The 21,465-nt window shown below is 38.7% G+C and overlaps 2 protein-coding genes across 2 annotated transcripts; both read right to left on the reverse strand.

Annotated features, from left to right (window-relative positions):
- Positions 1-5,127: 5,127 nt before the first annotated feature.
- On the reverse strand, positions 5,128-6,051 carry LOC103675439 (olfactory receptor 8S1-like). Its single transcript, XM_008704515.1, has one exon. It carries the CDS (start codon positions 6,049-6,051, stop codon positions 5,128-5,130), a length of 924 nt encoding a protein of 307 aa, XP_008702737.1.
- An 8,042-nt stretch (positions 6,052-14,093) lies between these two features.
- On the reverse strand, positions 14,094-16,280 carry LOC103675610 (olfactory receptor 8S1-like). The gene is given in 2 exon segments (XM_008704730.2): positions 14,094-14,725; positions 14,728-16,280. Coding segments are annotated over 2 exon segments (927 nt in total). The 5' UTR covers positions 15,023-16,280.
- Between the last annotated feature and the right edge of the window lie 5,185 nt (positions 16,281-21,465).

Consider the following 21,465-nt stretch of genomic DNA (forward strand, 5'->3'; position numbering starts at 1 on the left):
ACCCACTACCATTCCCACTGTTACTGATTTTACACATTTATGGAAGAGAATATTTCAGAGCATGAGAAGCTAGTCAGGTGTAGACTGCCCAGGTTTAAATTGGTCCAAACCAGTTCTCCTCAAGTTAAATCACTGAAAAACCCATTTACATGAATGTGCATTTGCCGAAAATCTCTACTAGCAAATTAGATTTCACATGTGAGGGATAGGTTCAGTTGCTCTGGGGACCTGACCAATTCTTAATGCTGTTTTTCTATTTTTTTTCTTTTAACATTTTCAGGATTTTAAAGTCCAACACCTCTTAATACAATAGACCAACAAATACTGTAGATTATTCTAAGCAGCAAGGTCATGCAAATAGAGAATTGTCATGCAAATAGACTTCTTAAGGACATGCAAATAGACGATTCTAAGTAGCAAAGCTGAAGGTGAGTTCATATAGAGAACATTCCCTTGTAAATTGAGGACAAAATACAGTATTTCTTATTTGTTCTTTTGCCTGACATAATGGGTATAAAAAGCAAAACATAGATGAAAGGAGACTGAAGTTTCCCACCTCCTCATCAAGACTTGAAGACTACTGCCTCTAGCTTTGATTTTCTTTTTCAACATTACTTTGGCTATTTGGGGTCTTTTCTGGTTCCAAACAAATTTTGGATTGTTTGTTTCAGCTCTGTGAAAAATGCTGGTGGTATTTTGATAGGGATTGCATTGAATGTGTAAATTGCTTGGGGTAGCATAGACATTTTAACAATATGTGTTCTTCCTTTTCACGATCATGGAATGTATTTTCGTTTCTTTGTGTCTTCCTCAATCTCTTTCATAAGCGTTCTATAGCTTTCAGACAATTCCAACTTCAAGCTGTATTACAGAGCTGTAATCATCAAGACAGTATGATGCTATCACAAAAATAGACACATAGATCAATGGAACAGGATAGAGAACCCAGAAATTGGCCCTCAACTCTATGGTCAACTAATCTTCAACAAAGCAGGAAAGAATACCCAATGGAAAAAAGTCTCTTCAGCAAATGGTGTCAGAAAACTGGACAGCCACATGCAGAAGAATGAAACTGGATGACTTTCTTACATCATACATAAAAATAAATTCATAATGGATGAAAGACCTAAATGTGAAACAGAAATCCATCAAAATCCTGCAGGAGAACACAGGCACCAACTTCTTTGACCTTGGCCACAGCAGTTTCTTCCTAGACATGTATCCAGAGGTGAGGGAAACAAAAGCAAAAATGAACTATTGGGACTTCATCAGCATGAGGAAACAATAACAAAACTAAAAGGCAATGTATGGAATGGAAGAGGATATTCCCAAGTGACATATGATAAAGGGCTAGCATCCAGCATCTGTAAAGAACTTCTCAAACTCAACACCCAAAAAACAAATAATGCAGTCAAAAAAAGGGCAAAAGACATAAACAGACATTTCTCCAAAGAATTCATACAAATGGCCAAAAACACATGAAAAAATGCTCAACATCAATCAGTATCAGGGAAATATAAATCAAAACCATAATGAGATACCACCTCATTCTGGTCAGAATGGCTAAAATTGACAACTCAGGAAATAGCAGATGTTGGCGAGGATGTGGAGAAAGGGGAACATTCTTAACTTGTTGGTGGGAATGCAAGCTGGTGCAGTCACTCTGGAAAACAGTATGGAGGTTCCTCAAAAAGTTAAAAATAGAACTACCCTATGACCCAGCAATTTCAATACTAGATATTTATCCAAAGGATACAAACTTGGTGATTCAAAGGGGCACGTGCACCCCAATGTTTATAGCAGCAATGTCCACAATAGATAAACTATGGAAAAAGCCCATATGTCCATAAACAGATGAATGGATAAAAAAAGATGTGATACACACACACACACACACACACACACACACACACACACACACACACTGGAATATCACTCAGCCATCAAAAAGAATGAAACCTTGACATTTGCAGCCACATGGATGGAACTAGAGGGTATTATGCTAAGCGAAATAAGCCAACCAGAGAAAGATAAATACCATATGATTTCACTCATATGTGGAATTTAAGAAACAAAACAGATGAACAGAGGGGAAGGGAAGGAAAAATAAAACAAGATAAAAACAGAGAGGGAGGCAAACCATAAGAGACTCTTAACTATAGGAAATACACAGGGTTGCTGGAGGGGTGGTGGGTGGGGAAATGGGTAATTGAGTGATGGGCATTAAGGAGGACACTTGATGTAATTACCATTAGGTGTTATATGCAACTGATAAATCACTAAATAATACACTATATGTTAACTAAGTTGAATTTAAACAAAAAAATTTTTTTAAAGATTTGAAGACTGAATATTTTAAATTTTTAGCATTTTGAATGGTTTCATTTATGTAAAGTTCAAGAACAGGCTAAAGTAATAATTTTCCTTCTAGCTTTGGTTTGTGTTGTGTAAGACCATGATCCATAGAACTGAAGATGCTTGGACAACTGTTTTGTGCGAGTCTCAGCCTGTGGATCATTGAACTGTTAACTAGAAATGTCTGGGCCCCATGAACTTCCCACAATCTTCCCTTTCCAAATCAATTTTATGACTGGGTGGCCCCTTGTGATTCTTATTATGACTAGAGATGCCCTCCAGCAACAACCATCAGGAAACTTTGAAAAAATGAAAATTTATTACTTAAAAGACTTGGAAATTACATAGACCCCTGGGCCCACATGGTGAAGTCTTTGGGGGAGGGAAAGAGAGAGAGAGGGAGAGAATGCCTGGGTTCTCTTTTTATGGGGTTTAAGAGTGGGGTCCTGGGGTTTCTTGGTCTCTCTCTCTGTTGGTGAATTTTAATACAAGAGTGGGAATTTAAAGTGCAGGAAGAAAAAAAAAAAAGAGGCTCAAAGGGTCAGTTGTGGAAAAGAACCAGCATCTCTGTATCTAGTGGTTAGCTGGCAGTGTGTTTATTCAAGGTGCTTCAGCAACCAAAGCCTAAGTTAGGCCCTTGCATTACAAGATAAAACAAGTCTCAAGGCTACCCTACAACAAGGCTGAGGATGAAATCAATGCATGAAGATGGCATAGCACATGGATGGAAGGAACCCGCATCATTGATGATCTGATTGAGCTACTCAAGTAGCTGTGGAGCTATGTATCTCCAGAACTATTGCTAGTTCAATGATAAGTCTTTTTACAGTTTCTGTTTTTGTTAACCACATTTTGGTCACTTGAAGACGCCTAATGAATACATTCTCCGCTGATTCAAGCATCTCTTGTGTCATTTAGTTCAGTTTTGTTTCTTTACTCATATGGGCTCTGAGTGGTTATTAAGTTTAATCCTGACATTTCATATTGATCTTGCCATAGCAAATGTATATTTTTATAAGTTACATTTTTTTATTTAACTCTTGTTGAGTAATAGAAAAACTGTTGAGTGTAAGAATATTCAAAACTTTTTTGCCTTTCTGAACTCTCTTGGAATACTAATAATTTTTCATTTCTGATAGAGATTTCTTAGATTTCTGGATAGATAATCATTATCACCTCTGATATTTGTAGATCCTTCCCTTCCAAATTTAAATATCATCTTCTGATCTTGTTTCACTGCATTGGAGGGAAATTGCATAATTTTTTTAAGTAATATGAGTGGTAGTGTTGTTTGTTTTATTAAAGTATAATTTCTTCAATCTGATATTATCTGTCATTATCATGAAGCATGTGGTCGAATATTGCTTAATGTTAAATACTTTGTATTAAAGAGAGAATCATTAGAATTTTTTATTGTTAATATTTGAGGTCGCAAGGGATGTCAAATTTTATTTTCATGCCTATTAAGAATCTATTAGGGTGGACATATGATTATTCTCATTCTAACCTACCGATTTAAGGTATCAAACCAATAACAAAGTTTGCTTGATCTTGGATTATTATTTAGATTGTTATTCTTTCAGTATACTTTACACTTGATTTTAGCCATAAGGCTGAGAAGCTATTCAGTATACTTTCAGATTCAACAGATTAATATTCCATTTAGATTTGTTGTCTGTATATTCATTACAGGATGATAATATTTCAGGTTTGAGTCAGAGTTACTTTAGCTCTGAAAATGCATTGACATCTTTCCCTATTATTCTGCACTCTAAACAATTCATATAACATTGAAGTTTGGACTCATTTGAAAAAGTATCTGTGCTTGTTGTCCTTTTGAGGTAAGTTTTGTTTTGTTTTGTTTTGTTTTCACATATCTAATGGCTCAATTTTCTTTTTCTTGAGTTACATATTCCTTAAATAAAACAAAAGCCGACTTTTCAAATTTATTGAGATGATTCTTAGTATTTCCTTAAACTTTTTATTTTTTATACCTGTTGTATTATAGTTTTTCTTTCTTTTTTTGGATATATTCTGCAGAGTTATATCAAATTTTATAGATCTTTTTGAATGACTACAGCCTTCATTTATTTCCCAATTCTGTTTTTCTGTTTTCTGACTTGTTAATTTGTGCTTTTAGTTTCTTCATCCTCCTTTTCATATGTTAGCTTTTCTTATCTGTCTAATGCTTGGATTTGACCTTTAGAAACTTAAATTTTTTTCTTGTTTATTAATGAATTCATATAAGGATAGATAGATTAAAATAATGGTTACATTGGCAATATTTTGTAACTTTAGTATATAATGTTCTCATGTTCATAACATTCTACACAGAGTTTTGGTTTGTTTTGGCATAGGATTTTTTCTCTATTTACCAATGTTTTATATAGAAAACTTACCAGGAGTTGGGATTTGCAAAGGTTAAAACTTCTGTGTAATAAATGCCTCCCTTGTTTTTAGTTCTTTCTGCAACTCCTCACTCCTGAATCTCCTGAAATGATCATCATATCTTTTCAGCCTAATTATTTTGTTGTCTTATCAATCTGTTTTGCAGAAAATTGTCTTCACGTTCTCTTCCAACCAACAGAGCACAGACTTTCCAAATAAGGAACCCAAATCAAGAACTACTACCTTAGAATAATAGGCAGGCTCTGTTCAGACAAGCTCTGGAATCTTTCTTCAAAGTTATGTGACACTGTGTATGGGAGAAAGTGGGAAGAAAAGAAGAAATGCAAAGGAACACAATCTTTATAACTGTGTCTTTGTCACTACTTAGAGATATTTTCCCAGTGTCCTTCTGATAGCCGCCTTCACCTCTTTGTTCTTTAGGCTGTAGATGAGGGGATTCAGCAAGGGCGTGACTGCACTGTACTGCAAGGAGATGAGCAAATACAAAGAGGAACCCAAGGGAGGCATGAGATAACAAAGAAAACCTGAACCAAAGAACAGGGTCACTGCAATGAGGTGGGAGGAACAGGTGGAGAAGGCCTTGCTTCTGCCTGAGGTGGAGCTGATGCTCAGGATGGTGGAGATAATACGAGCATAGGAGAAGAAGATTGGAAGGAAGGTGCCAAGCCCATGCAATAAAGTGGAAGAGAGCAGGATATTAGTAGTGATGGAGATATCAGAACATGACAGAGGGAAAAGGGGAGGCAGTTCACAGGTGTAGTGGTGTATAGTTTGGGCCTCACAGAAGTCCAGGTTAATAGCCAAAAGTACAATGACAATTGCATTGAGAGAAGCCAGGCCCCATGAGGCCAGCACCAGCCTCACACAGAGCTGGCTGTTCATCACCTGGCCATAGAGCAGTGGGTGGCAGATGGCAGCATAGCGGTCATAGGCCATCACTGAGAGCAGACAGGCTTCAGTCCCCGCACTAAAAAACACAAAGAACACCTGAGTCAGGCAGCCCTCTACTGAGATGGTTTTCTTCTCAGATAGAAGGTCCTTCAGTAGCTTGGGCACAGTGACAGAAGAGAAGCAGAGGTCCATGAATGACAGGTTACTCAGGAAGAAGTACATGGGTGTATGGAGGCGGGAATCAGCTCTGATTACCAGCAGCATCATCAGATTCCCCATCATGGTCAAGAGGTAAATCCCCAGGAAGAACACAAAGAGCAGAGCCTCAACGTGGGGGTCATTGGACAGCCCAAGAAGAATAAACTCAGTGATGGTGCTGTGGTTCCTCCAGGCCATTTGTGGAGGATATTTCCTTGGAATAAAATAGAAAGGGGGTGATATCACCTATGATTGTTCCCATTTTTTAGGGCATCATTATGTCTTATATATCCCTCCCACCCTGCTTAGTCTGACCTTGTGCTCAGGTATTTCAAAGCTGCCCTCACTGTATCTCAGGAAGAGTTTTTATCCCTTCTTGTTCAGTCTTCATGTAATTTAGAGAATTCTGTTCCTGTTTCACAGGAATTTACTTGATAAATAATATTGCTGGCTCATTTACACATTAGCATTACTCACTTTTCACTGCATGCTCCAAAGTTCAGAAATCCTTACAGTCATGTTTCAAAAACTGTTATATGACATATCTACAGCAAATATTCTAAACCTTTTTTCCTCTTTTCATTCTTCTTGTTCAAAATAATCCATCTTCTTACTTCCTAAACAGCACATTAAACTTTAATAGCTTTTTTTTATATATATACAGAGTATACCAAAAAATCCTGTTTGTTCTCACAGCAATTCTTGGAGTATTTCATGCATGTAAATTTTCCCTATTTTACCCCGGAGGAAGGTGATATTGAGTCCTGTTGAGAACCAGTAGAAAAGCCAGGAAATAAATTCCCTAGTTTTCTCCTAACTCTTATCCCAGTGTCTAGGCCTAAGTCCAGGAATGAAGACCACTTTTCCTCCCTTGACATTCAGATTTTCTCCTCATTTGTCCTTAACCTTTATTTTAGCTTTTTTGGCCATTTTTGATATTAGAAAGGCTTATATATTTTTGTGTCTTTGATTACATTGTTCTCCTTCCAGATGTTCTCCTTCTTTATTCCACTGACCTGCATTTTCAACTGCCTTCCAGCCTCCTCTCAAATCCTGCTATTTCCTTGTCAAGTGTACTTAAAAACCTGATTCTATTAATAAGTCCATCACCCCAAGCTGAAGCTCATCTTAGACCCAAGTCTAGGTTACCTGTATGCCTGGGGCAAACAGTGCAATGTCTTCCTTGGTGTGACTTCAACTAGATCCAGTGGTGGTGAAGCATTAAACAGCTGAAGGATTTACTTTTGAGAATCTTGCATGGATAAAATTGTAAACGCTGTTGAAAGCAAACATTTTACTTGGAATCTACTCAATTGAAGTGAAAAGGTAGGTTCGTTTTATGCTTTTCAAAGATTTGGAGAGCACCAAGGATTTGTGCATAGGTCTATCCTGAAAATAGTTTCCAGTTTTCTACTTTTACTCATAAGGTGGTGCCTGACCACAGTATCTTTGGGGAGTCCAGGGTCTCATCTAAGAAGACTAGCATTTTTGCAAAACTATTTTTCATTAGTGTGCTAACATCCACATTTTGTATAGATGAAGGCAGGAGCTATTTTTATCATATGATCTTGGGGTCTCACCCTCCTCACCATCCTAAACAGCAATTCAAACTGAGTCCAGGGATTTCTTTAATGACCAAGGACAAAGTCTTCCTTTCAATTATAGATTACATTCCAAGCATGAAAATAAATCAACTTTAAACAGGAAAATGAATATCAGCTTTCACTTACTATTTAGAATGAGAGACATTTCTAGCTTTATTTCATACTGACACAAGAGAGACTGATGTCAGATTTACACGTGGGCGAGAACAAAAGACTAAAACAAGGGGTAGTTGAAAGGGTAAAATATGTAAATAAGAGGATTTCTGAAGTGTTCTAGACAAGGCTTGCCCACACTGGTTTTTGGATACATTAAGAATAAGTGAATGAAGGGTGTGTTTGGAAGGTCAGTTTCCAAATGTCTTGAGGCTTCCTGGGGCTGGGTGCCATGTTTTGACCTTATGTGCATGAGGAGGAATTTGAAAGAGGAGGAGGATATTAGTACTGGAAGCAGGAGGGAACCAAACGTCAATGTAACCCACTTGGAACTATTCTCATAGCTGTCCTCTCCAGTATGTCTCACACTATTCACATTGTCACAGTGGTAACTAGATTGGAAGGTTGTTCTAGTAATTGGGAAAAAAAATACAAATAGAAGGTCTGTGCAAGCAGGGGAGTAAGTAGCTTCAACAAGTCAACATCTATTTCTGATATTCTCATTTCATTCCAGGGGTCAGCCTTCTGCAGTCTTTTGGCATCCTGGTGCATCACAGGATTTATGTCTAGGCTGTGAGATGTCCCTGTCACAGTGTTATGAGGAAGGGAAGACAGATCTTTCCGATATCTTGTCCAAGGCAGCTGGGATAAATGAACATTTTCAGGAACAGAGACACCAGGGTCCAATCTAGGGAAGGAGGTAGCCTAGGAAGTGGGGGGGGGGGGGGGTTCCACCACAAACTTAGGAAAGAAGAATGGGTTGAACAGGAGTGGCAGGATCTAGCAGTAGTGGGATGTATAAGAAAGTTCTGGGGGATGGGGTCAGGGTGGAGCATGGTAAGCAAAATTAAAACACACATAGAACTTTCTAGGAAGAAAGAATGGAGGGATATCAGATATGTTGAAGGATATTACCATGCTCCTGGCTTTTCCTGGAGGAAGCAGCTCCTGTGCATCCAGGCTTTCCCATTGAGACAAACACATCATAGGTAAAGTCTCCCCATAAGAGAACCTATGTCTGACTCTTGACAGAACAAATAGCTTTATCTTCTTGCTGTCAGTGGGTATTAGGCATTAGAATAGTTCAAACTTTATAAACAATGAGGATGCCAGAACAGCAAGATTATTTCCTGAATACCTTAACCTAGAGTGGTGTCATTCTGCAATGCAGGCCACTATATGGAAGGACAAGAACAATATCTCTAAGGAAGCTCATATTTCCAACTGGCATATACTTCATTAAAACTTCCTCACCTGATCTCAGATCTAGTAACTGGCCACCTCTTCATTTATTTCCTCTGTGATTCTGAATACTATCTTAAGAATACTACTTAAAAAAAGAACCGTCTAGGGGCGCCTGGGTGGCACAGCGGTTAAGCGTCTGCCTTCGGCTCAGGGCGTGGTCCCGGTGTTCTGGGATCGAGCCCCACATCAGGCTCCTCCGCTATGAGCCTGCTTCTTCCTCTCCCACTCCCCCTGCTTGTGTTCCCTCTCTCGCTGGCTGTCTCTATCTCTGTCGAATAAACAAATAAAATCTTTAAAAAAAAAAAAAAAAAAAAGAACCGTCTAACACAACCAATCAGAGGCCATGCGTGGTTATGTAGCCATGGGCTGGATTTGGCACCCAGGGGAAGCTGGGCCATGCCTTGTATTCTCTGAAGTCTAGTCTGAAACCAAGTTCTGGGCTCACTAATTAACACAGTTTGCAGTTAACTAGAAAGGTAAACAGTAAGAGGCACAGGGGAGTATTTGAAATTTCTGAACTGAAGCAATTATTTAAAGCCTAAAAGAGAATTTTATTAGGTTCGTTGGGACTGGAGAAGGTAGAATAAGAAGAGGATTTTTAAATCAATCTCTCTCTCTCTCTCTCTCTCTCCATATATATTTTTTTCTAATATTTGTTGAGGATTTTTGCATCTATGTAATTTTCTTTTCTTGTAGGGTCTTTGTCTGGTTTTGGAATCATAATGCCGGCCTTATAGAATGAATTTGGAAGTGTTCCCTCCTCTTGTATTTTTTGGGAAGAGTTTGAAAAGAATTGCTATTAATTCCTTAAAGGTTCGGTAGAATTCACTATTAAACCATCTGGTATTGGACTTTTTTTGTTGACTAGTTTTTTGTGTGTCCAGCTTAAACATTTGGAATTTAGGCAATATATCTTCCTTTGTTGAGATATAATTGACATGTAACATATTTTTTCAGGTGTACAGCATGATTCAATATTTGTATATATTATGAAATGATCACCACAATAAGTGTAGTTAGCATCTCACTATACATAGCTACAAAAAATGTTTCTCCTTGAGAACTTTTAAAATCTATTCTCTGTAACTTTGGAATATACAATATGGTATTCTTAATTATAGTCACCAGGCTGTACGTTACATCCCCAAGATTTTATTTTATAACTGGAAGCTTGTACTATTTGACCACCTTCACACATTTTGCCCACTCTCTACCCCTGGCCTCTGGCAACCACAATCTGCTCTCTTTATCTATGAAGGTTTTTTTAATAGAAATATATTTGACATATAACTTTGTGTAAGTTTAAGGTGTACAATATATTAATTTGATACATTTATATAATACGATTGCCATCATAGTGATAATTTGCACCTCTGACTTGTTACATAATTATAATTTCTTTTTAGTGGTTGGAATAATGAGGTTCAAGTGTCTAAGCTAGTTTGATGATTATAGTACCATATTGTTTATATTCACTGTACTGTGCATTAGATCTCTAGGATTTATTTACTACCTGTTGCAAGGTTGTATCTTTAATTTCTTTTTTTTTTTTTAAGTAGGCTCCATGCCCAACATGGGGTGTAAACTCATGACCCTAAGATCAAGAGTCACATGCTCTACCAACTGAGCCAGCCAGGCACCCCACAGTGTTGTATCTTTAAACAACATCTGTCCTATCTCTTCACCTCCCATCTTCTGGTAACCATCATTTACTCTCTTTTTTCATGGGTGTGGCTTTTTTAGATTCCATATATAAGTGATATCATACAGTACTTACCTTTCTCTGTCTCACTTATCTCACTTAACGTAAAGTGCTCAAGATGCATTTGTGTTGTTACAAATGGCAAGATATCCTTCTTTCTTATGGCTGAATAATATTCCATTGTATACATACACCACATCTTCCTTATCCATTTATTTCTTGATGGGCACTTATATTGTTCCCATATCTTAGCTATTGTGAATAATACTGCAATAAACACAGGATTGCATGTATCTCTTTGATATCCTATTTTCATTTCCTTCAGGTATATACCAAGAAGGGGAATTAGATTATATGGTAGATTCATTCTTAATTTTTTTGAGGACCTCGTATTGTTTTCCATAGTGGCTGAACCAGTTTATATTCCCAGAACATAAATACCCTACTTTTGATAATAGCTATCAATAATGGCATCAGACACCCTTTTCAAGGCTTAGTAGAAGATAACAGAACTTATGATGCTACCACTAGTTATCACCAACCCTCTCCCTCCCTGGCTAAACACAAAGTTTGGGATTAGAACAAATTGGGGAGGGTATTCATTTCATTGGCCTTACTGGGAATTTAGTGTTTGTGGTGAGAAGTCATTTCCTTCTTTTCTCATGGGGGAAGGAAGGATTGCTTTTCTTTTGTAGAAACCAAATGAATGGGGTCCTAAGGGAAGACCTCACAAAAACAGAAAATGCCTGCAAGCAGAATAGATTGAGATCTCATCTCTCTGTTAGACATCTGATTCAGCAGTAGACTTGTTGATCTTTCCTCTGTGCCTCTCTGAGCCATAAAGAGAAGAATTAGGAAAGCTGACAGATGGGGTGGGGGTGGGGTGGGGGTGAAGGGTGTGGTATGGCATGATGATGTGTGAATTTCCTTGGTGGGGGACGGGTGGGGAGTCAATTGGTCATCTTGGTAGACAGCTGACTTTGGACTCAAATTGTCACATCCAAGGTGGTTGTTAGGGGAGGTTCCCTTGACAGGAACAGGCAGCGAAGTGTGTCTGGTATAGGAGAAGAGGCAGGAGAGAGGAGAGTGAATAAGAATCAAGTCTTCTGAGTCAGGGAACTGTACACTGAGGGGATCAGTGGGATCTTAAAAAGAACTCCCATGTTCCTCCACCAGAGCCGGTTTATACAATGGCTGTCCTGAGGTCATTTTTTTGGTCAGTCATTGCTAACTAGAAAACAAGTGACAATCAACAGTGAGAAAATAACAACAGGGCAAATTAGAGGAAGTCATTTGTTTTGTTCCCTCTGTCTTTTTTTTGTCCCCCAGATTGGGGGAACTGGCCATGAAGAGGTGGTAGAGGGGATGGGTCTGGGCCACATTAGGCCTCTTCAGAACAGTAAGATCCTAGCTCAAACCTGCAACTGGGGAAGGAGGAGGAGTGAGACTTCAATGAAATATATGTCTTAAATTAGAATATACATATATTAAACAAGTGATCTAGAACATTAAAGTTCTGCTGATATGTCTTTAAATGTAAGGACACGGAGATTATACAGCCCAGTTGAATGAAGTAACTGGAAAAAAATCAGTTTCATGTGTATTTGTCATGGAGTTGGGACTGCTCGAACAATAGATTACATTAAAATCTTTATGTACGAGGAGCATTAGAAGAGAATATACCTAAATATGGCTGATAGAATTATTTTTTGATAATTACTTACTTTGATAATTTTCTTACTATAACTTAGAAATTGGAAATACAGATGTGTTATTAATTAGTTCATTATTCAGTACCTGACATGTTTTATGATAACATATGGTTATGAAAAAATAAAGTAAAATGGAATGACAGTGTATTAACCTATTAATCAAAATGATGCAGGGTCATCTGGTGCAGGTCCAGAAAGAATTCTTGAGACATTGTATGGTACAACTTAGTGAGTTTATTTAAGTAGCACTGGGACAGGACCCATGGACAGAAAGAGCTGCACTTTTGCTGTGTGAGGCTAGTGGTTGTCTGCTTAGTAATCAAAGGGAAGACAGCCTGCAGGGAGTATCAGAATACAAAAGTTTCTTCAAATTTGTTTGAATTTCTACTCATAAAACTACTTTTGCAACATTCTTCTGGTGATTATCATCAGTTCAATATTAACTATTAGTGAAATATACAGGCAGTCGTGAGACCCTTAAAGAATGTAGCAACCAGCACATGTTTAATCCTTATTGAAACTATGCAGGCTGTAAGTCGGCCTTCCCAGCTAAAGATAAACAGTTTCCTGTTTCTATCCCTCATCAATAACATGTATTATTAGGGATCTCATTATTGTTAGACAGAAAATAGCATTGAATGAGTATAAGTAACCACATTTTAAAACAATCTATTTTGAGGAAAATAATAAATAGTATAGAAAAATTTCTCAGAAGTTACAAATTTGGTGTATTATATAACACATACTACATATTTCATAAACCCGTGCTAGAAAATATGAAAAGGAAATTACTCCAAAACAATTGATGGGTATTAAGGAGGGCACGTGTGGTGATGAGCACTGGGTGTTATACACAACCAATGAATCGTTGAACACTACATCAAAAATTAATGATGTACATATGTTGGCTAATTGAACATAATAAAAAACAAAAAACAAAAAAAAATTGACTAAAAACCCTTGCATTCCCCAAGTGGGCTAAATGGAAAAATCAAAGCTTGAAGGAGGTGAGGAGGTGAATTGTTGCAGAGGGCTACATTTCCCTGTATTACCCTAGATAGAGCGATATTTTCCTTCATGTTCCAGCTCCCAAGTAACAGAACAATAAAGTTCTTGGTGTCACCCAAATCATTGACTTGCTGATTATGCTCTCCTGAATTTGAGCACTTTTTTTTTTAAGATTTTATTTATTTGACGGAGCGAGAGACAGCCAGAGAGAGAGGGAACACAAGCAGGGGGAGTGGGAGAGAAAGGAGCAGGCTCCCAGCGGAGGAGCCTGATGCGGGGCTTGATCCCAGAGACCTGGGATCACGCCCTGAGCCGAAGGCAGATGCTTAACAGCTGAGCCACCCAGGCGCCCCGAATTTGAGCACTTTTGTCTATCTGCAAGGGCTTCCCATCAAAGCTCAAATGCCTCCACAGACCCCAAATCTAACTTTTCTTTCCCTGAAATTCAACAGTTTTTGGTGAAATCTTCTGGTTTTTGTGCCTTTCTGTACATTTAACCCTAAAAAATAATCCAATACAAGCACATTGTTTTACTCAATATTAATGAAACAATAGAGGAATAAATTATGATTAAATAAAACTTTTAATCAAGAGGACTATATATTCCATTGATCTCCCTTTGAGTAGGATTTAATCTGAACCACCTTCTCCTACCCTGACCCCATCCTCAAGCTATCTTTGTGCATCCTTCGTAAGCTCTTCTGTGGTATCTTCTGGCATCTAAAACAGTTGGCCATTAGGAAGATTGCAGTATCAACTCAACGGATATCCTGAAGCCTGTAGTTCTTTCCTAATTGATCATCTCTTTGTAGCTTGCTATGCGTGCCGTTGCAAACATTTTACCAAGGTTCTTCTCAGAGCTGCCTTTACTTCTCTGTTTTTCAGGCTGTAAATGAGGGGATTTACTAAGGGAGTAACCACACCATACTGTATGGAGAAGATCAGTTCCTGAGGTGAGCCTGAGGTTGGCATGAGATGACGGAGGAAAGCTGAGCCATAGAAGAAGCTCACTGCAGTGAGGTGGGAGGAGCATGTGGAGAAGGCCTTGCTTCTGCCCGAGGTGGAGCTGATGCTCAGGATGGTAGAGAGAATGCGCACATAGGAGAAGAAGATCAGGAAGAATGTACCAAAGCCATGCAGGAGTGTGGAACAGACCAAGGCAGTGAGGTTGGTAGAGACATCAGAGCAGGACAAAGGGAAGAGGGAGGGCAGCTCACAGCTGTAGTGATGGATGGTTTTGGCCTCACAGAAATCCAAGTTCATTATCAGCAGGATGTTAATGAGTGCATCTAGAAACCCCAGGCTCCATGAGCCCCACACAAGCTGCATATACAGCTGATTATTCATTACTTGACCATAGAGGAGTGGGTGACAGATAGCAGCATAACGGTCATAGGCCATTGCTGACAGTAGGCAGACTTCTGTTCCTCCAAAGTCAAACACAAAGAAGTCAGGCATCCCTCTATTGAAATGATTTTCCTTTTAGACAGGAGGTTCTCCAGTAGCGTGGGCACAGTAACTGAAGAAAAACAAAGATCCAGGAAGGAGAGGTGACTCAGGAAGGAGTACATGGGTGTGTGGAGGTGGGAATCAGCTCTGATCACCAATAGCATCATCAGGTTTCCCATCAGGGTCAGGAGGTAAATCCCCAGAAAGAGCACAAAGAGCAATACCTGGATTTTGGGGTCAGCAGGCAGCCCAAGGAGGATGAACTCAGTGATGGTGCTATGGTTTCTCAAGGCCATCTAGAGAGTATGTGTCCTAGAAATAAATATAGGATGCATTAGACACTTCTCTTGATTACACTCAATTACAGAGTTATGGACTTTTTTTATGTACACACTCCTAATTATTTAGGTTTCACATATGCCTTTATTAATTATCTAGAATCCTTTCTTCCCCATCTAATATTTGGTTTCAAACTCACTGTGGTGTTTCATATAGCTGTTATTCTACTTTAAAGACTGCTGAGGAAATTTGTAAATTTGTTCAGACCTAGTGCATGACAATTTATTCTGTGTCCTTCAACTGGACAATGCTTTGTCAGCAGTGTTCTGGGTGTGATTTAGACATTGTAGCAGAGTTGTAGGGGTCTATTTCAGCATTTGTCTTCTCTTCTCCATTTTCCAACCTGTTCTTGACCCATTTCAAAACCCTCCTAAGATTCATAATTGCTTAATAGTATCATTTTGTCTTTCTTTAGTTTTATCATTGATACCACACATTAACATATATTTTGACCCTTGGGGACAAGATTAAAAGATGGTTGTGTGCATGTGTGTGTTTGAGAGTGCGTGTGTGTGAGAGTGTGTGGGGGGGCAAAAGAATAAGGGAAGAAGGTATTGCTGACTCCTTTTTGCATTTTAAAAAATGAGTATCATAAATTATGTAACTCATCCAATGCCATGACTTATATACATAGACTTTACAGGACCCTGAGACACCAGGTCTTTCTTCCATACAGTGACTTTCACTTAAGGCCTGCCTTCAGATCCTCCATCATACATGGCATTTAGACAATGTTACAGTTGGTCTCAACTCTTTTGGTCTCAGTGCTGTGGACAGATGGGTATACTTGCTCCTGAGCACCCCCACAGGAATGGCTTTCTCTCTGTTTTTACTTGAGCATCTGCTCTATTTGAAATGCCCTGCCTTTAAGGTAATTAATCAAAATGTTATTTATCGTTTTACTCCATCTTAATTTTGACCTTTTATTGAGATCCTTTGTGATCATTTGCTTCTCTGAACTCCCATAGTCCATAATGATAATAAAAACTAGCTATTTTTTTTTATCCACAAGACCTAATATGTCTTTGGCACTCTTAAAAATTTGACATTTTCTTATTTAATTTCACAAGACATTCTGGGTAGATCATTCTATTCTAATTTTTCAAATCTAGAATTTTGCCTTCCCAGAGTGAATGAGTGGCTACATCAGGATTTCACCTGCATTTTCATAATTGCTTCTCATCTGGCACCTCTGCCTCCCCTTTTCCTTTTTTTTTTTTCTTTTTTTTTTTCTTTTTGAAGATTTTATTTATTTATTTATTTATTTGACAGAAAGAGCACAAGCAGACAGAGTGGCAGGCAGAAGGAGAGGGAGAGGGAGAAGCAGGATCCCTGCTGAGCAATCTGCCTCCCCTTTTCTTATGTATTTTGCAAGGATGTTAGCTCTCCTCCTGTGGCAGCCATGGATGTGCTCCACTTGGGTCTGCCTTAAAGAAAGAAACTAACATTCAGCAGTGAAAGATGCAGTTACCTGACAAGCATCCAGTTGCAGTACCTTTGAGATTGACCACAGCTTTAGCAGAGGCAAAGTGTTCCCAAGCAGTCATTGACTAAGCATGCCTTCTGTAAGGGGTGGTCATTGCTCCAGACCTCCCACTGGCTTGTAGGAATGTTTATCAGATCTGTACTGCACTTTGAAGCTGTCTGAGACATTTCTGCTTTCCTTCTGTCTTTCCTGTTGCCAGTGTGATGTCTGGATCATGGTCTGAAGGCTTTTCTGACTCAACCCTGATTCCTTCTCTTTACCTTTCACAGGTCCCACCTCACCAAATTTCATGTAATCCTACTTCTATATCAACCTCTCTTCTGGAAGGACCTCACCTAATATACTTCCACTCTGTGCTAATCATTAACTCGCTGTAAGCAGCTCTCCTCATTTTATCCCATTGCTGAATCACCATCTTGTTTTGGCAGTTAGTGGTTAGAATATTTATGCCATGTTTCTTTCTTTTCTTTTTCCCCCCAAGCAATGACACTATAGTCCTTTGATGAAGGTGATTATGCTCTAAATTACTTGGCATCTCTGTACCATAACATTTGGCCCAGTGAGAAGCACATATGGTAGATCCTTTATCACTTTTTGTTGGATGAAAAAAGAAAGCAATGAAGTGAATTGAACAGACTGTTTAGCTAACCTTCTTTAGAAAAGTCTTCAGGCTCATTAACTTGATAAGGATTCAGCACTAAGAAGACAACGAAGTAGGAAGTAAAGAAATGGTATGTGTGTATGCATGTGTGTTTGCATGTGTGTGTACAGATAATCTCAGTTTTGAGCAACTGGTGGTGTACTTAACATATTCCATGCCTACTATCCCATTTCAGACTCAGAAAGGCTAAAACCCATGACATTCCCTGTTCATTCATTCATGTTTCTGAACATTAATTTATTTAGTTTATCTATTGGTTCTTTAATGCATCCTTTCCGTTAACTTAGTTTTCTATTCATTTATTCTTTGGTCATTTTTCCATCTATCCATCCATAACTCAATCATTCATTCACAAATTGTCTGCTATATGTTACATTATGCTGGGCTTAAAGAAGACCACCTTGCAGATACTTATGTTGAACTGTTATATGCATGCACATTTGTCTTCTAGATTTTAAGTCACTCTTGTCCAGTATCCAGGGATGACTTATCTTTCTAGACTAGTTCCTTATGCTTCATTTGCACTTGACATGGCACTATACATTCAAGTTGTGCTAATTTATGAAGCACCCCTTGGTTGGTAACTTCATACAGTCTTCTGACAAGTCCCTTGACCTCTTAGCCTGCCTTTTATTCTCTAGCTTTGATCTGACACCAGAGTCTGTTGTTGGTATTGCCCAAAGGACTCACAACTAATTAAATCCTGAAAAACTAGTCGACTTTCCAGTCTTTGTCGTTTTCTTTGCTTGGACAAAAAAAGTAGAGAATCTTTTCTCCACTATTAATATTAAACATTCACAGAGATCCCCAGACTATTCACAGAGATCTGACTTAGAACTTAGATCTAGATTACATCTCAGTCTGTCTTGTGGTGTATCTGTAGTTTAGGATGCCCCAATTTAACTCTGATTCAGTAAACAAAGAGAGAAAATTGCAGGAAAAAAGTCTATTTTAAGGAGGCTCTCATCTCTGAATTTGTCAATTCCTAACAAATGAGTATTTTCTTTTTTTTTTTTTTAAAGATTTTATTTATTTGACAGAGATAGAGACAGCCAGCGAGAGAGGGAACACAAGCAGCGGAAGTGGGAGAGGAAGAAGCAGGCTCACAGCGGAGGAGCCTGATGTGGGGCTCGATCCCATAACGCCGGGATCACGCCCTGAGCTGAAGGCAGACGCTTAACCGCTGTGCCACCCAGGTGCCCCCAAATGAGTATTTTCTGCACTTATCTTCAATAGCAAAATAACCATCATGATAAATAGCCATAATTAATTTTGATCATTCTTTTCTAGAATTTGAAAATTTCTCCAACACATATACTTAATTTTTTAAATGTCAGTTAATTGAACAAACGCTGGGATTGATGGATTATTGAGAATGAGAAGAGAGAGAGGTCAGGTGTTTCCTCTATTCACTGAATGTGGGAATATTCTCCATGACCAAATGGAGGTGGGATGGAGTAGGAATTTGTTTACTCAGTGGTAAGTGGCATAAAGACCCTGGATATCTAGATAGGCACCTCGACTGGGGAGAAGGGATGAAATCATAGGAAAGAACTGAAAAATGAATCCAGATATTTTTGAATCCAGATATTTTTCCTCAAACCTGTTCAGAATCTGCTCCTCTCTCTGTGTGCTTCATATCATCAGTATCTACTGGGGCCAAGGGGAGTTTGTAATGCAAAAGAGAGAGAGAGCTTTTTATAGTACATGTGGTTTGGCATCCTAGAAGAGGGTTTCCTCTACTGATGTTATCTGCTGATGTTACCTACTGTATACTCTGGTACTCTCCACTATCCCCATCTTGACATTTTTACTTCCACATGTTGGTCCCAGGTTTCACTGAACTATTAGAGCCCAGACAAGGGCAGAGTTTGAACCCAGTATGCAAGATGTGCCAGATCCCAACGCTCAAAGTAACTCATTGAGGATAGAGAGATCTTCCCACGTAGCTGCTTAGGTCCAAGGCCCCACTGTATGGAAAATGTGATTCCTGCGTCAGTGACCTCAATCTCCAGCAGACGGAAAGTTAATGAGAAGATAGGAAAAGAAGGCTGGATTAGGAGAGTGAAAGATAGGGACCAGAAAGGAGAGAGGAGAAATTTCAGAGCAATCATAGTGGACATTACCAAGTTCCAGGCATTTTCTGATTCAGAAGATTTCCTGTCGCTTTGGTCTTTTCATGGTGGGATCTCATCTGGACTGGGATGGTCTCTATGCGCATGAGAACCAATATTTCTGTAGATTCGTTACAGGAAAGACAATCAGTCCTTTTATTTTTTTTTTCCTGGTTGGAAGTCACAGTGAGAACAGAAAACTGATTACCCCAAGGCTAGATAGTCCTAAAGGTAGAAGCTTCAAGACAAGAATTTTCTGAGCTCTGGCCTTGTCCTGCCTTTCTCTCCTACTCATTACATGGTAAGACTATCAAATCCTCAACAAAAACTGTGAGGAGCTTCCCTCCAATGGTCATAGGCCCAACCACTAAGGTATCTCTTTATTTCATTTTCTCTCTGATTCTAAACACTGTCATAGAAGAGTCTGGATAGTGAGTGATTCTCCCGAAAACCCTTGAGAAGAGGGTATATATAGATTACGCAGTCAGTAATTGGCTGACTGAGCCTGGCAACCTAGGAGGTAAAGGCGCCAATGTCTTGTATTCCCTGAAGTCATAGCTTGAAGCCCAGTTTGAAACTCATTAACTAGATAAGTTGCAATTTGTAAGAGCCTCAGATGATTCTATTCAGTATGGTCTTTTGGAACTTCTGTGTTGAAGTTATAGCCTAGGGTAAGATCACTCTCCCAAAATATAGCCCCTTCGAGTATTGAATATTTCATTCTGAAGGAATTTGAGAAATGGCAAGTGCAGGAAGGACTTTCTGATCTTTGCCTAAAGGAAATTATAAAACCCTCATGTGAGAAGTGCCCTCTATACCTGGAGGAAAGGAGCATCCTTACTGCCAAAGGTGAAGGGACACAGAGAGGAATCTGAATAGGCCTTGCTAATTACCAGCCCCCACCTCCCCATTCCCATTTACTATACTTAGCTCACCTTTGTCTTATCACATCTTTCCATGACTTTCCTGTCTTTCTGTAAAAACACTCAGGTTTGTACCCTTTGATCAACATATTCCCATTGTGAGGTGTTAGCTAAGCTATGGTGGGAATCAAATTGCAGTATATAAGTGTATCAAAGTAATATGTTACACACTTTAAACTTACACGATGTTGTATGTCAATTATATCTCAATAAACCTGGGAAAATAACCCACTCGAGTTTAACTGTTTCTTCTGGTCTTCCTTTTCTTATGTCCCACAAAACTTATCTTAAATAAATTTGTATCCTTTTCTCTTGTTAATTTGTCTTTTGTTACAGGGGTCTCACTCATGAACATGAAATGGTAGAGGAAAAAGGTATGTTTCCTCCCTAGAGGTGTAAGTATCCTAACTGATTTAAAACCTTGGATTCATACAGCATTTGCGGAATTAGTAAGCTTTTTTCTTTTAATCTTGAGAAATTCTAATGAAACCAGAATTCAAAAAGGAAGAAACAGAAAATAACACAGTCATATTACAATCTCCTTGTTTTAGTTTCTTCATTCTCACCTACTTGAAAGAAAAATTTTCATAACATTCAATTTAAGATATAAAATCAGGCAACATATTATAGATATTGTCTTATAGTATGCTAGATAAGATTCTTTTAAAAGGGTGGAGTTTTTGGAACAAATAATATTGTCATTTAAGTATATTATTCGGTACAGTGATAGCAGCACTCCATCCAGTCTTAAGGGTTAACTTAAGGGTTAGCAAATTAATACACTCCTTGCTTGCTGACTTAGGGCCCTTGATCTGTAACAGAACTAATTTGCTTTCTTTGAGATTTACAGACCACTGGTCTTGGGGAATGAAAGACCAGAACTTTCCCAAGCCGCAGAGGCCTGCAAGTCTGTCTTGAAACTGCATTGGCCAGCAATCTTTTAGCAAAATGTTTTTCTTTTTTAAGGTTGCACAAATGACTCTACCAACCCTCTTTTGTGCCTCTTTAGACCTTGCCCTCCTTTACAGAAAGAACAGAATACTCTTGAACAACCACCCCGGGGCACCAAGGGACCGGACCTTCTTGCACAACCTGAGAACACCAAGATAACTCTGTAGCTGTCATCATCAAGCCTGCATGTAATAAAGAAATGTCACAGACCCCTGCACTCCCTTAGCTGATTAAACCCCTTTAAAACTCTCTGGGCCAGGCAGAA

This window comes from Ursus maritimus, unplaced genomic scaffold (assembly GCF_017311325.1).
Source record: "Ursus maritimus isolate PB19 unplaced genomic scaffold, ASM1731132v1 scaffold_26, whole genome shotgun sequence".
Classification (NCBI taxonomy): Eukaryota; Metazoa; Chordata; class Mammalia; order Carnivora; family Ursidae; genus Ursus; species Ursus maritimus.